The 14,544-nt window shown below is 41.5% G+C and overlaps 1 protein-coding gene across 1 annotated transcript in view; it reads left to right on the forward strand.

Moving 5' to 3' along the window:
* The window catches only part of LOC143290290 (gamma-aminobutyric acid type B receptor subunit 2-like), a 37,548-nt gene that overhangs the window by 12,097 nt on the left and 10,907 nt on the right, over positions 1 to 14,544 (forward strand). The window contains exons 4-9 of the mRNA XM_076599639.1: positions 3,502 to 3,603; positions 7,211 to 7,276; positions 8,762 to 8,911; positions 10,198 to 10,402; positions 12,528 to 12,689; positions 13,411 to 13,497. Coding sequence (XP_076455754.1) covers positions 3,502 to 3,603; positions 7,211 to 7,276; positions 8,762 to 8,911; positions 10,198 to 10,402; positions 12,528 to 12,689; positions 13,411 to 13,497 — 772 coding nt within the window. The remainder of the gene's footprint in view (positions 1 to 3,501; positions 3,604 to 7,210; positions 7,277 to 8,761; positions 8,912 to 10,197; positions 10,403 to 12,527; positions 12,690 to 13,410; positions 13,498 to 14,544) is intronic.

Genomic DNA, 14,544 nt, shown 5'->3' on the forward strand with positions numbered 1-14,544 from the left:
GTGTGGAAGAAACGAAACCACCTCGCACTACAGGTTGGCAAGACGAAGGAGTGACAGCAGACTTTTAAAGAGTAACAGCACCCAATCTGTTGGTATCAGGTGATCCAAGACTGAGTCTGGATTTTTTTTTAAATACCTCGGCATCCTCTTTGACACACGCTCAGCTTGACTGCAGAATATAGGTGCTCTCATCAAGAAGGTCCACACCTGTCTCCAGTGTTTCTAGAAACTGGTGTCCTTTAATTAACATGAAACAAAATCTGTTGTAATCATTTTATTTCTTCCACTGTCTGAGGTGTTTTCACGTTTCGGGTTCATCTGCTGGGGTGGTGAAGCTTCTAAAGGAGACGAAGGCTGAAAGGTCATGGTTGTAAAGAAAAGGTTTGTTGGGAGCATCACGACATTCTGGACGCACCGTACAACAGACGGATGACAAACAAACTGACAGACATTCTGCAAGACGAGACACATCCATTGAGAAAAGATTTCCACGGTTGACTGACTGACTGACTAACTGACTGACTGACAGACAGACAGACTGACTGACTGACTGCAGTGGCAGGTTCAGAGTACCGAGGGCGAGGATGACCACATATATCAAATGTTTTCTGGTTGTTGTTGTTTTTTCCACGAGCAAGCAGCCATTATTGTGTGTTTTCTTGTGAACTGTTCCCCTGTGATGCCAATGGAAGAAACCTGTCATTGTTCACATGATTGGTGCGTGCTCTAACAAGGCCTTTGAGAAGAGAGGGAAAGCTGTTTAGGATTTCCTTTTTATCTGGACCTATTTTGTGTCCGCTAGTGCGGTGAACATTTTTTCCCCCGGCTGCTCTAATGGAAGATAATAATTGCTTGTCATTCACAGCTCCGCGGGCATTTCTTTTCACCATGTACGGTGGTGCAGAGGAAAAGTCCTTGAGGGTGCGATCGCGGGATTTGTTTCAGATATTTTCTCTTGACGATAATTGCCACAAATAACGATTTTATGCTCCCTTCTCTTCGCAGTAGTTCAGAAGCGAAGACGTCGGGAAAGTCTTTTTGAAAGGTTTTTGCATGTCGACTTTTTTTTTTAGGACAGTCTTGTTGGTAATTTCTTTGATACCAAAGAAAATAAACTAATAGTTTGCTGCGAATCGATTCGCATTTGTTTTGCAGACAATGCCTCATAAAGCTAAGGTGGAAGTGCCAGTGATTTTGATTTTGGGGTGAACGTAAGTATTTGGGGGATTTTCTACTGAGCTGTTCAAACCATCCCAGTCAACCATTTAACAAATAAACATATGGAATTTGTTGACAGAGCTTTGTTTCATTCAAAATTTATGAAACATTGATTTTTGGGTTCCATTTATATACTGAACCGATTTATCATCATCATCATCATCATCATCATCATCATCATCATAATTATCATTACTGGTAGTAGTAGTAGTAGTAGTAGTAGTAGTAGTAGTAGTAGTAGTAGTATTCATACTTATATAGTGCCTATCCTCGGTCAGGGATCAAGCTCTAAGCGCTTTACAAACACGTAGTCATTTGCACAACAGGCTGCCCACCAAGGTGGAGCCGACTGACAGGTGCCTTTTGTGCGCTCATCATTCGTTTCCTGTGTCAGTCAGGTTTCAACCACACACATACATACACAAGTATATCAGAGTAGAGTTTTCTTCAGAATTTTGCCAGGGACATCCCTGTTGTTGCCGTGCGCTATGTGCATGCTGCACACAGGACCTCGGTTTATCTTCTCATACGAATGACTAGCGTCTAGACCACCACTCAAGCTCTAATGGAGTGGGAAGGAAATATTGGCAAGTGTGGGATTTGAATTCTGACGGAAGAGCAACGTTCGTAATTTTCAAAACCATTAGCATTTTCTGAGTTCTCAGTGAGAGGAAATGTTATGTGTTAGGCATACGTCAGTCTCCGGAAACTATGGAGTTGTGATGTGGATGACGTTTTTGCGCCAGAAACATCTGTATGACAGTCAGTCGTGTCTGACCGTGACCATCAGAACAGCTGAGGAGGAGGCAACTGCTGTCCCAACTATCTGGGCTAGATTTTGATTATAGAGGAGAGTGTCTTCCCCGAGTAACATCCCCATTGTCTCTGAAGCTGGTCATTAACTTATCTTTTCTTGATTTATCTTATATTGTCTTATCCCGTCTTGTCTTGTCTTGTCCCTGGTAGCTGGCCAACAACTTGTCTTGTCCTGTCTTGTCGAGTCGTGTCGTGCCTTGTGTTGCCTTGTCTTCTCAAGTCTAACCTCGTCTTGTCTTGTCTTGTCGTGCCTTGTCACGTCAGGTCAGGTCAAGTCGTGTCCTATCTTGCCTTGTCTAGTCTTTGGCAGCTAGCCAGAACTTGTCTTGTCTTGTTCCGTCCTGTTTTATCTGGTCTTACCTTGTCTTGTCTTGCATTGCATTGTCTTGTTTTGTTCTGTCTTGTCTCTGTCTCTGAGGTTATTGACTTCGACTTGTTTCACGCTGTCTTCTGCTGTCCTATCTTGTCTCTGGCAGGTGGACAAAAACTTGCCTTGTCCCGTCCTGTCCTGTCGCATCGTGCTTTGTCTTGTCTTCTCTTCAGTAGTCTTGTCTTGTTTTGAGTTGTCGTGTCGTGTCTTGTCGTACTTTATCTTTTCTTCTCATACTTCTTCTGGCTTTGGTTTACATTGCCTTGTCTTGTAATATCCTGTCTCATCCTGTCCTGTCATGCTTTTTCTTGCCTTTCCTTGCATACCCTTGTCTTGTCATGTCCTGTCTCGTCCTCTCGTGTCGTACTTTGTCTTGTCTTGTGCTTTTTTCTTGCCTTTCCTTGCATTGTCTTGTCTTGTCATGTCCTGTCTCGTCCTGTTCTGTCGCGTCGTACTTTGTCTTGTCTTGCCTTGTGCCTTGTCTTGTCTCATCCTGTCCTGTCGTATCGTGCCGTGCCTTACGTTGCCCTTTTCTTGCCTTGTTTTGTCTTGTCGTGTGCCTTGTCTTGTCCTATCATGTCGTGTCGTGTCTTGCCTTGTCTTGTGTGCCTTGCCTTTGTCCAGCCTGGTCTTGTCTGCTTTGTCTTTTCTTGTCCTGTCCTGTCTTGCCTTGTCCTATCCTGTCTTGTCCTGTCCTTTCCTGCCTTGCCTTGTCTTGTCCTGTCTTGTCCCGCCCTGTCTTGTCTTGTCCCATCCTGTCTTGTCTTGTACAATCCTGTCTTGTCTTGTCCTGTCCTTTCCTGCCTTGCCTTGTCCTATCTTGTCTTGTCTTGTCCTGTCGTGCCGTGCCTTATCTTCTCCTGTCCTCTCCTGCCTTGTCTTGTCTTGTCTTGTCCCGTCCTGTCCTGTTTTGTCCTATCCTGTCTTGTCTTGTCCCATCCTGTCTTGTCTTGTCCTGTCCTTTTCTGCCTTGCCTTGTCTTGTTTTGTCTTGTCCCGCCCTGTCCTGTCTTGTTTGACAATCCTATTCTACTCTAGTCTATTCTATACTACTCTAGGCTACTCTAGTCTAGTCTAGCCTTGTGTTGTCACTGGCAGTTGGCCACCAACTTGCTGACGCGGGCGAAGGATGAGGGCATTCAGATAGCGGCCACCACCGTCTTCATCAGGGACCCCGCTCCCAGCATACGGCATCTGAAGGTATCGCTTGGACGTTGACCCGCAACAGACCCCCGCCCCTCTGTGTGTGTGTGTGTGTGTGTGTGTGTGTGTGTGTGTGTGTGTGTGTGTGTGTGTGTGTGTGTGCGTGTGCGTGCGTTTTTTTGTTGTTGTTTGTGTGTGTGTGTGTGTGTGTGTGTGTGTGTGTGTGTGTGTGTGTGTGTGTGTGCGTGCGTGCGTGCGTGTGTGTGTGTGTGTGTGTGTGTGTGTGCGCGTGCGTTTTTGTTTTGTTTTTGTTGTGTGTGTGTGTGTGTGTGTGTGTGTGTGTGTGTGTGTGTTGTTGTTGTTGTTGTTGTTGTTGTTGTTTTTTAAACACTGAGCTTTCTTTATGGAGCTGCAAATATCTGTGTGATTTCGTTTTATTTCTGTCTGCTCAGACCTCGTCAAAATTCAAAAAACTGACATTATCGTCTGCAACCCCTGACCCAGGTCTTTTACTCTCTATTATATTTCAACATAGCATGCTTTCTACATTGTTGATGCATGATGATCAGGTCCAAAAGATTACCATAGGAACAGAAATGACATGCTGAACATTACATTTAGTTGACAGCTCGGAACATATCGATTACTCCCATAGAGTGGTAGGTACAAGGGCAGAGGCGTTGCTGAACACCATCCAGTGATCACTAAGATGAGAATGGCAAACAGCGTAATGAATGCAAAACAGCAGGGCATCTACGGCGATTTTGTGTGTGGACTATAATTAACATCTCTCTATGGCCTTTTCTTATTCCTCGATATTTTCTCTCCCTGCCAATGATTCGGTATACTCACAGACAGGATTTTTTTTCTCTCTTTTTTGAGCAATCCAATACTGTTTTATTCGTCTCTTCAATTTTTTTATATAACTTTTTATTTTATTTTTAATTTTGATTGCACACATATATTTAACATACGTACTCAAATACATAAACAGGATAATTGAAAAAAGAGTACATAATATATGAAACATAAAAAAATTATATATGAAACATAAAAAAGTGAAGAAACACATGACAACATACATGATATTATATAGTGAGAATAGGAACTGCATTTCAAGTAAATAGATCATTTGAATATATCATCAAAAAACAACAGCAACAAAACCAACAACAACAAGAAAAACAAAAGCAAACAAACTAAAAACACACACACAAGAAGAAAGAAAACAAAACATACAAAAAAAAACCCAATAACAACAACACACCATTCCACTCAAAATAGATCATTTTCATATTACATTACACAATGCTTACTTTCTTCACCCAACAATAAACCATTTGAAAAATGCGCCGTTAATTCACACAAAAGCATCGTGGAGATTTACATATTTGAGTATCTTAACTGTCAATAAACTTGTCATATATTGCTTTCAAACAAAGGTAAATATGGTAGCCATTTTGTCTTGAAACTGTGTGTTTTACATCTGACCATTGCATTATATTCTTCTATTTTGTATCTTGGGGTAATATAATTTTGAGATGAGTGAATATTTGGCAGGCATTTATCTAATTTACATTTACATATATAGATATTCCCCAGGAAGATTATCAAATCAAGAACTTGGTCTGTAACTATATCCGTATTGAAACCAAAAAGTATTATATGCTCGTTAAACTTTAAATTTGCACAAACTATACATTTTGTTTTTAGTGAATTTTCTAGATTTACCAAAAAAATTTTAGAGTTATCGCACCACCAGAAAATAAGCTTAATATTATGTTTAGCTTCTAAGCAAAAAATCACAATTATTACATTTTTACTATTTCCATTTCTTTTAAAATCACATTTGTTCCAATGATTCTGTTTATTATGCGAAGTTGTAGTCATTTCAGTTTTATCTCTTCTATTTTATGAATTTTAATAAGAGCCTTTTCCCAACATGTATTTGTTCCCAATTTCTCAGACCATTTGTTACCAGCATTTGGAAATGTATTATCAGATGTCAAAACATCGTAGTATGCCCGTGATCGCTTAGATACTGAGTAGATTTCTTTTAACGCCCCTGCTTCATCCTGTGTACTTTGGTTTGTTAGCGTACTAAGTTTTATCTGTTCACAATATTTTTAGTTGCTCTCAAACAACATTTGTAAGCCAAGAAATGTACATTTATTTCTTATCTTCTGGTGATGTCGTTTTGGGTAAGAAATCTTCCATTGTTATCTAGAAAATGTGAAACACAATAACCCCTTTATTAATCCAACTTCTATAATTTATCGTACTATTTCCAATTTTGAACTTATCATTATAGAAAACTGGTTCTGACTGAAGATCTGTTATTGATTTGGGCTTCCATTGACATGAAAATTCCCTATATGTCACAAAAGTGTGTTTCCAAAATAAATCATTGTTACTTTTAAGCAGTGCATAAACAGGTCCATATCTTTCTATTTCATTTAGAAATGGGAACATTTCCATTGCAACACTTTCTATCTGTGTTTTGTAGTTCTAAACCTTCTTAACCAAGTCAATTTCAGTGCTTCAATATATTTTCTTATATCTGGTATGTTTAAACCTCCTTTCGTGATACATTTTGTTGCTGTCTTTCTACTTATCTTGTTTCGTTTGCTATTCCATACGAACTGAAACACATTTTCTGACAATTATCTATAAGATTATCAGGAGGATATGGAAGCAAAAACTATAGGTAGTTTAGTTTGGACAGGATTAGAGATTTTGTTACTGCAACACGTCCTATAGGTGTAATATTTCTTTTTACCCATATCTTGAATAGAGCCTTCATTTCAGATAGTTTCTCTGCATAATCAATATTTTCGCAGTTTTTGATATCATTCGTAAACCATATTCCTAGTATCTTAAATTTCTAAGGATTCCTTTTCATGTTGAAACTCTGCATATATTTTATTTTTTAATCTTTTCTGTTTCCTAGCCATATAGCTTGTGTTTTTTGTGCATTCATGAACAGGCCTGAAAACTTACCAAAATCTTCTTCTTGATGAATAGATCTTTCAAAAGATTTAACATCCCCAACATTCATCAGCTGTGCATCATCAGCAAATTGAGATATTTTATATTCTTTATTATCAATATTTATACCTTTTATGTTTTTATCTTCCCTAATCATGATTGCTGATATTTCCACGCAAAATATAAACAAATACGCACTCAGATAGACATGTAACATTTTACGTGTATGACCGTTTTATTTATTTACCCCGCCATGTAGGCAGCCATAACCCGTTTTCGGGGGCGTGCATGCTGGGTACGTTCTTGTTTCCACAACCCACCGAACGCTGACGTGGATTACATGATATCTAACGTGCGGTATCTGATTTTCTGCGTGCGTTTACACACGAAGGGGGTTCAGGCACTAGCAGGTCTGCACATATGCTGACCTGCGAGATCGGAAAAATCTCCACCCTTTACCCACTAGGCGCCGTTACCGCGATTCGAACTCGGGACCCTCAGACTGCAAGTCCAACCACTCGTCTGTGGTGCCCGAGAAAATAACTTCAAAGGAAAGGGGTGTGGGAGTGCAGAGCTAATTTTTGTGTTTATGGTAGCTTTGTATCCATTGTGTACATACATAAGGACTTTGGTGGTAGCTATCAAGGCTGATCTGAGCATCGATTGACTGTTACAGATTGCTGACTCCAGAATCATTTTCGCTGGGTTTTTCCAGGAGAGCGCTCTCAGGGCATTTTGTGAGGTAGGTGTGTGTGTGTGTGTGGTAAACGTGTGTGTGTGTGTGTGTGTGTGTGTGTGTGTGTGTGTGTGTCCCCTCTCTCTCTCTCTCTCTCTCTCTCTCTCTCTCTCTCTCTCTCAAGGACAGATGCCATGCCTAAAACCCTGATCCTTGAATTAATTGAGTTCTGAGTTCTCTTTGTCCTCTCTCAGAGGCAGCTTCCACTTCTTCTTTAATGGTGTGTTCATTTACTGTTAAGGCCTGACTAAGCGCGTTGGGTTACGCTGCTGGTCAGGCATCTGCTTAGCAGATGTGGTGTAGCGTATATGGATTTGACCGAACGCAGTGACACCTTCTTATGCAACTGAACTGAACTAAACTGAACTTCTTCTTCTCCTCCTCCTTCTCCTCCTCTACCCTAAACTCTGTAAAGAGTCACTGAGGCACCGCGCAGAACTGTTCACTGAGGAATTATATAGGTATAGGTTTATTTGAACTTCAGTTATAACTGATTCATACATATAGGTATAGGTTACCGACTGTTTATCGACTTGGCGAAAGCTTTCGATCCTATTTATCATAAAGTAGTATAACCCCCCCACCCCCACCCCCACCCCTCTCCCTCCCTCCTGCAAATCTACTTTCAGAATACAGAACACTTTATTATCTCAACAAGAGAAGTTCGTAATTATGTGGTGTAAAACAGAAAAAAAAAAAAAACAATACAAGAAAATCACAGTCATTCAACATGTATATAGACGAACCATATTAAGATGTCAACGTCAACCTAGGGCAAAGCATCCATACAATCAATAATCACAGTAGACAACAACAGAAACCCTTAAAAAGTTATTTAGAGCAAATCAAACATACACTATCACAGCCATACACATGCAATAACAATCGCAGTTAAAGGATAGTATTCTAAGAGTTGACACAGACATATAATAACAGTATGCAATTCACAGTACTTTGAGTTAAGATGTCATATTCCACGCACATACACTCTGGCATTCATTTTCAGCCATGCATCTTATTGTATTTGTATTTCTTTTTATCACAACAGATTTCTCTGTGTGAAATTCGGGCTGCTCTCCCCAGGGAGAGCGCGTCGCTACACTACAGCGCCACCCATTTTTTTTTGTATTTTTTTTCCTGCCTGCAGTTTTATTTGTTTTTCCTATCGCAGTGGATACTTCTACAGAATTTTGCCAGGAACAACCCTTCTGTTGCCGTGGGTTCTTTTACGTGCGTTAAGTGCATACTACACACGGGACTTCGGTTTATTGTCTCATCCGAATGACTAAGCGTCCAGACCACCACTCAAGGTCTAGTGGAGGGGGAGAAAATATCGGTGTCTGAGCCATGATTCGAACCAGCGCGCTCAGATTCTCTGGCTTCCTAGGCGGACGCGTTACCTCTAGGCCATCACTCCACTGATGTAGATTGTCAATTAGTGTTATTTGATAGCTGGTATTTATCATTCAATAACTTCTGACCATTCTCAAGGCCTACAAGCAGGGCCTGTACGGGCCTCTCATTGTGTGGATCATCCCCAATCTGTTGGACCGAGGCTTCTGGAACGACTTGCCTGATGACGTCAACTGCACGTCAGAACAGATCTATGACGTCATCGATGGTGCCTTCGCTGTCGGCCAGGTACAAACCGTCGTTTTGTTTCTGTTTCGAACACACGCTGCTTTGTCTGTCTGTCTGTTCTGTCTGTCTGTCTGTCTCTCTCTCTCTCTTTCACACACACACACACACACACACACGCGCGCATACACACACGCGCGCGCACACGCAAACACATGTATGTCGCAACAATAGATTCGATGTTCTGTTTTCTTTCATTCTTTTCTGAGACAAGAATTATGATTACGATGTCTACGCGTTTAAAACGGGAAAGAAAAAAACGTTTGTCATATTTCCAGTTTTAGGGTACATGTCGTAGTATAGTACTTGATTTGATTTGGTTTAATTTGATATGGATTCTTATATAGCGCCTATCCTTGGTCGGAGATCAAGCTCTAAGCGTTTTACAAACTCGTGGTGATTTGCACAATAGGCTGCCTACCTGGGTAGAGCCGACTGACGGCTGCCATTGGGCGCTCATCATTCGTTTCCTGTGTCATTCAGTCAGATTTCAGGCACGCACACAAACACACAATAACTATATGATTGTGCTGACTGAACAGACCCCATACGAGATGGTTGAGCTTCTTCTCTCAGAACCACTCTCCATTCTCTTCCGCTTGTCTATTCGTTTCCCTATAAACAAACAAACGAGCGAACGAAAAAATAGGTAATTAAATAATTACGGAAAGAAAGAAAGAAGCAAACAAGAAATAAAGAAAGAAAAAAAGAAAGAAAGAAGAAAGGAAAGAAAGAAAGAAGCAAAGAAAGAAAGAAAGAAAGAAGAAAGAAAAGAAAGAAAGAAGCAAACAAAGAAAGAAAGAAAGAAAGAAGAAAGGAAAGACAGAAAGAAGAAAGGAAAGAAAGAAAGAAAGAAGAAAGAAAGAAAGAAAGAAAGAAAGAAGAAAGGAAAGAAAGAAACAAACAAACAAAGAAAGAAGAAAGGAAAGAAAGAAAGAAGAAAGGAAAGAAAGAAAGAAGAAAGGAAAGAAAGAAAGAAGAAAGGAAAGAAAGAAAGAAACTAAGGAGGAAAACCAGATTAGGCAAACAAACAAAGAACTAGATAAGTACTCTAACAGATAAATAGATAGATAGATAGACAGATAGACAGATCATTAAAATTTGATACACGCATGAATAACAAAGAAAGAAAGAATACAGATACGTATTCGTTTTCCTTCAAGTATCAGCTAAGGAGGATGTCACACTGATGTGTTGGTTTTATCTGATCATTCGTTTATTGTTTCCGTTTATTCATTTATTGGTGCATGTGTGTGTGTGTGTGTGTGTGTGTGTGTGTGTATAAACAGGTCACAGAAATAACCAGCATTGGCAACCAAGGTATCATGACGACTTCAGGGGTGACGCCACAGGAGTTCGTGACGCAGTTTCGAGAAGAGACGCGTGGCACTGACGTCATCATGACGGAGGACTATGACGAATTCAAAGCCTATGACGCCACTTGGGCCCTCGCTCTGTGCCTGAACCGTACTCTGACGAACCTCACTGTATCAGGTGTGTGTGTGTGCGTGCGTGTGTGTGTATGTGTGTGTGTGCGTGTGAGCGTGCGTGCGTGCGTACGTGCGTGCAAGCGCGTGCGCGCGAGTGTGTGTGTGAGGTACACACACACACACACACACACACACACACAGAGTGCGTACGTGCGTGCAAGCGCGTGCGCGAGCATGTGTGTATGTGTGCACGTGTGCGTGCGTGCGTATGAGAGAGATGGAGAGAAAGGGACAGGCTTAGGACTGGGTAATCCCAAGAGGGGTGGAGAGAGCGATCGGGTGCATGTAAGACAGGTATGGGGTGATGGGGGGGGGTGGGGGGGGAGGGTAGGATGTCGGGGGTGCGAGGAGGTAGGATAGAGGGTGCGCAAGACAGGGTTATGGCGGCTGTGGGGGGCGTGGGGAGGGGGAGAGGGGGGGGGGGGAGTAAAGTGGGTATGATAGTAGTTAGATTAGTGGGGAGCAGATTAAGGTGGGGGTGGCACAGAGTGCAGGATGGGCATGGAAGAGTTGCAGAGTATGGGGAGTAGGTTAGGGGATAGAGTGTGTCTTTGTGCTGTCCCGCCTGGATTATTCTAATTCCCTACTTGTTGGTTCACCTTGCAACCTCATTGCTAGGCTTCAGAAAGTCCAGAACCATGCTGCTCGTCTTGTCTTTCGTTCCTGTAAATTTGATCACGTCTCTCCTCTCCTTCATGCTTTACACTGGCTCCCAGTACAAGAAAGGATTATTTACAACGTCGTCTCTCTTTTTTTGAAGTCCATTGAGGCTTCTAGTCCACAGTATCTTTCTGATCTCATTCATCCTTACATACCCTCACGCCAACTCCGCTCTTCTTCTGACAACCGTATGCTTAGGATCCCCCCCTGCTCGAACCAAAACATTCCAAGCCCCCTTTCTTTGGAATCAACTTCCTCAGCCTCTCCGTCACTCATCTTCGCTGCAATCTTTCAAATATAGTATGAAGACCCACATTTCCCCTCCTGATTAATTCTCAACAGCTCATCCCTTTCCAGTATGAACTAAAATGACTATTTGTGAGTGAGTGAGTGAGTTTTGATAGTTTCAGAATTTGTTGGTAGTATTTTTTTTATTGTGCACTGTTTGCGTTTATGTGCTATGACTTGTGTGTGTGCGTGCGCGTGTCCTTGTGTGTATTGTTGGTGTGTGTGAGGGGTGGGAGGGGGATGAATGATTCTGAATAATGTTTGGTATCATGTGTTCAATTTTTCCTTTTTTGATATTTACATATGTGTTCTGGCTTATTTTCAAGATCAGGCGTAAATGCTCATAATAATGATAATAATAATAATAAGTATTATAATAGAGTGGGCATGGACAGGCTTTCTTTTGTTGTTGCTGTTTTTCTCCTCTTCTTGAACAAGTTTATCTTTTTAATAGTTATATTTTGATGTGTACACGGTTTTTTGTGTTTGTTTTTTTTATCTTGTTGATGTACTTTTATTTTATTCTAGTTTTTAATGCTTTTACACATATCTATGAAATTCTCTTACGGCGGGATCAGCGAATTCCATCTATGCATTGATCAGACATGTTCATCTGGTCTTTCTTCTTCTTAAACTAAAGAGAAGTACTGTTGCGTGTATGGGTCTGTCAGCACGCTTTGTATTTTGTATTTGATTTCTTTTTATCACAAAAGATTTCTCTGTGTGAAATTCGGGCTGATCTCCTCAGGGAGTGCGCGTCGCTACACTACAGCGCCACCCATTCTTTTGTATTTTTTTCCTGTGTGCAGTTTTATTTGTTTTTCCTATGGAAGTGGATATTTCTACAGAATTTTGCCAGGAACAACCCTTTTGTTGCCGTGGGTTCTTTTACGTGCGCTAAGTGCATGCTGCAGATGGGTTTATCGTCTCACCCGAATGACTAGCGTCCAGACCACCACTCAAGGTCTAGAGGAGGGGGAGAAAATATCGGCGGCTGAGCCGTGATTCAAACCAGCACGCTCAGATTCTCTCGCTTCCTAGGCGGACGCGTTACCTCAAGGCCATCACTCCACCGCCTCCTTAAAAATGAAAATGGAATTGTGGAGTCTCAAAAGAGCGTGTAGACCACATCCTCCGCTTTCAGGCATTTGCTTCGAGTTTGGCTTTCTTTGCTGCTGCAGGTTCTCAGAAGCGTCTGGAAGACTTCGATTATGACGATGACGTCATGGCGACCATCATGAAGGACTCCATGCAGAGTCTGAGGTTCGTTGGTCTCCGCAGTCCTATATCCTTCAATGAAAATGGCTACCCTGTCTCCTTCTTCAACCTCAACCAGTTCCAAGGTTTGTGTTGGTGTGGGTTGGTGGGGGTGGAGGGGGGGGAGGGATGGAGAAGGGACAGGAAGTGTGGTGGTGGGGTGGGGGTTGGGGGGGGGGCGGTTGGATCGGTTAGGTCTCATTTGTGTGTGTGTGTGTGTGTGTGTGTGTGTTTTGTTTTTGTTTGTTTGTGTGTGTGTGTGTTTTGTTTTTGTTTGTTTGTTTGTGTGTGTGTGTGTGTGTGTGTGTGTTGTTTTTTGTGTGTGTTTTGTGTGTGTGTGTGTGTGTGTGTGTGTGTTGTTGTTTTTGTTTGCTTGTGTGTGTGTGTGTGTGTGTGTGTGTGTGTGAGTGTGTGTGTGTGTGTGTGTGTGTTTTGTTTTTGTTTGTTTGTTTGTGTGTGTGTGTGTGTGTGTGTGTGTTGTTTTTTGTGTGTGTTTTGTGTGTGTTTATAAATGTATGTGGGCTGGGCTTGGTGTCTGTGAATCTGTGAAACTGCAAATTATTGAATGAGCCTTGTGTTTCCCTTCTGTTGTGTGTGTGTGTGTGTGTGTGTGAGTGTGTGTGTGTGTGTGTGTGTTTTGTGTGTGTGTATTCAATTGTGAGTATATATGTATGTATATATGTATGTATATGTATGTGTGTGTGAAGAGAGAGAGAGAGAGAGAGAGAGAGAGAGAGAGAGAGAGATGAACGCTGAAAGTGATTTACAGATGACAGGAAAATAGTTACAGTGATTTACAATTGACAGATGGACATAAGGAAAAAGTGGGAATCTATCAACCCACAGCAGAGGAAGAGAAATTTACGTGGTCAAATGTACCCATCCGATGGAGAGGTGAGCATCGTGTTGATTGCATTGCATTGACTCACTTGTGTAAACAAAGTGAGTCTATGTTTTAACCCGGTGTTCGGTTGTCTGTGTGTGTGTGTGTGTGTGTGTCCGTGTGTCTGTGTGTCTATGTGTCGGTGGTAAACTTTAACATTGACATTTTCTCAGAAAATATTTTGTCAGTTGACACCAAATTTGGCGTAAAAATAGGAAAAATTCAGTTCTTTCCAGTCATCTTGATTAAAACAATATTGTACCTCTGGGATGGGCACAACAAAATGAAAAAAAGAAGCCTAATTATATGCAAACTGCATTTACTGTTATATTTATATTTTTTGTATTCTCTAAACTTAAGGGTAAAAAAGGGAAATTACTCTGTAATTAATGCTAGGGGACTTAATTTATCACAAGTGAGTCTTGAAGGCCTTGCATCTCTTGTTTTATTTTATTGTATTGTATTGTATTGATTTGTATTGTATTGTATTGAATTACTTTTTTGTCGCGACAGATTTCTCTGTGTAAAATTCGATGCTGCTCTCCCCAGGGAGAGCGCGTCGCTACAGTGAGAGCGCCACTTTCTATGTTTCACTCTCAGAGTAGATTTTTCTACATATCTTTTTTACGTGTGTAAGTTTATGCTGCACAGGGGACCTCGGTTTATCATGTCATCCGAAAGACTAACATTCAGACCACCACCGAAGGTCTAGAGGAGGAGGTAATAAAAAGAAAAAAAGTGTGTGTATGTGTGTGGGTGGGTCGGGGGTGGGGGTGGGGGTGGAGGGGGGTGGGTGAGGGGTGCGGGGGTGTGGGGGGGGGGCGTATATGGGACATCCATTTCCTAGTCAGGTATCATTACCACTGAGCCCGCGCGATTCTTTATATTTCATTCACATGAAGCCCTAAAAAAAAAAAAAAGAGTGCTGCTAGTTTGTGAGTAACATAACTGTTTGTTCTATATGCATCCAGATGGGGTGATTTTCTCTGTTGGTGATTACGATTTATTACTGTTTGTCAGTATACATCTAGATGGGATTTTTTTTTTTCTGTCTACGT

The sequence above is a fragment of the Babylonia areolata genome, chromosome 15 (assembly GCF_041734735.1).
Source record: "Babylonia areolata isolate BAREFJ2019XMU chromosome 15, ASM4173473v1, whole genome shotgun sequence".
Taxonomy (NCBI): Eukaryota; Metazoa; Mollusca; class Gastropoda; order Neogastropoda; family Buccinidae; genus Babylonia; species Babylonia areolata.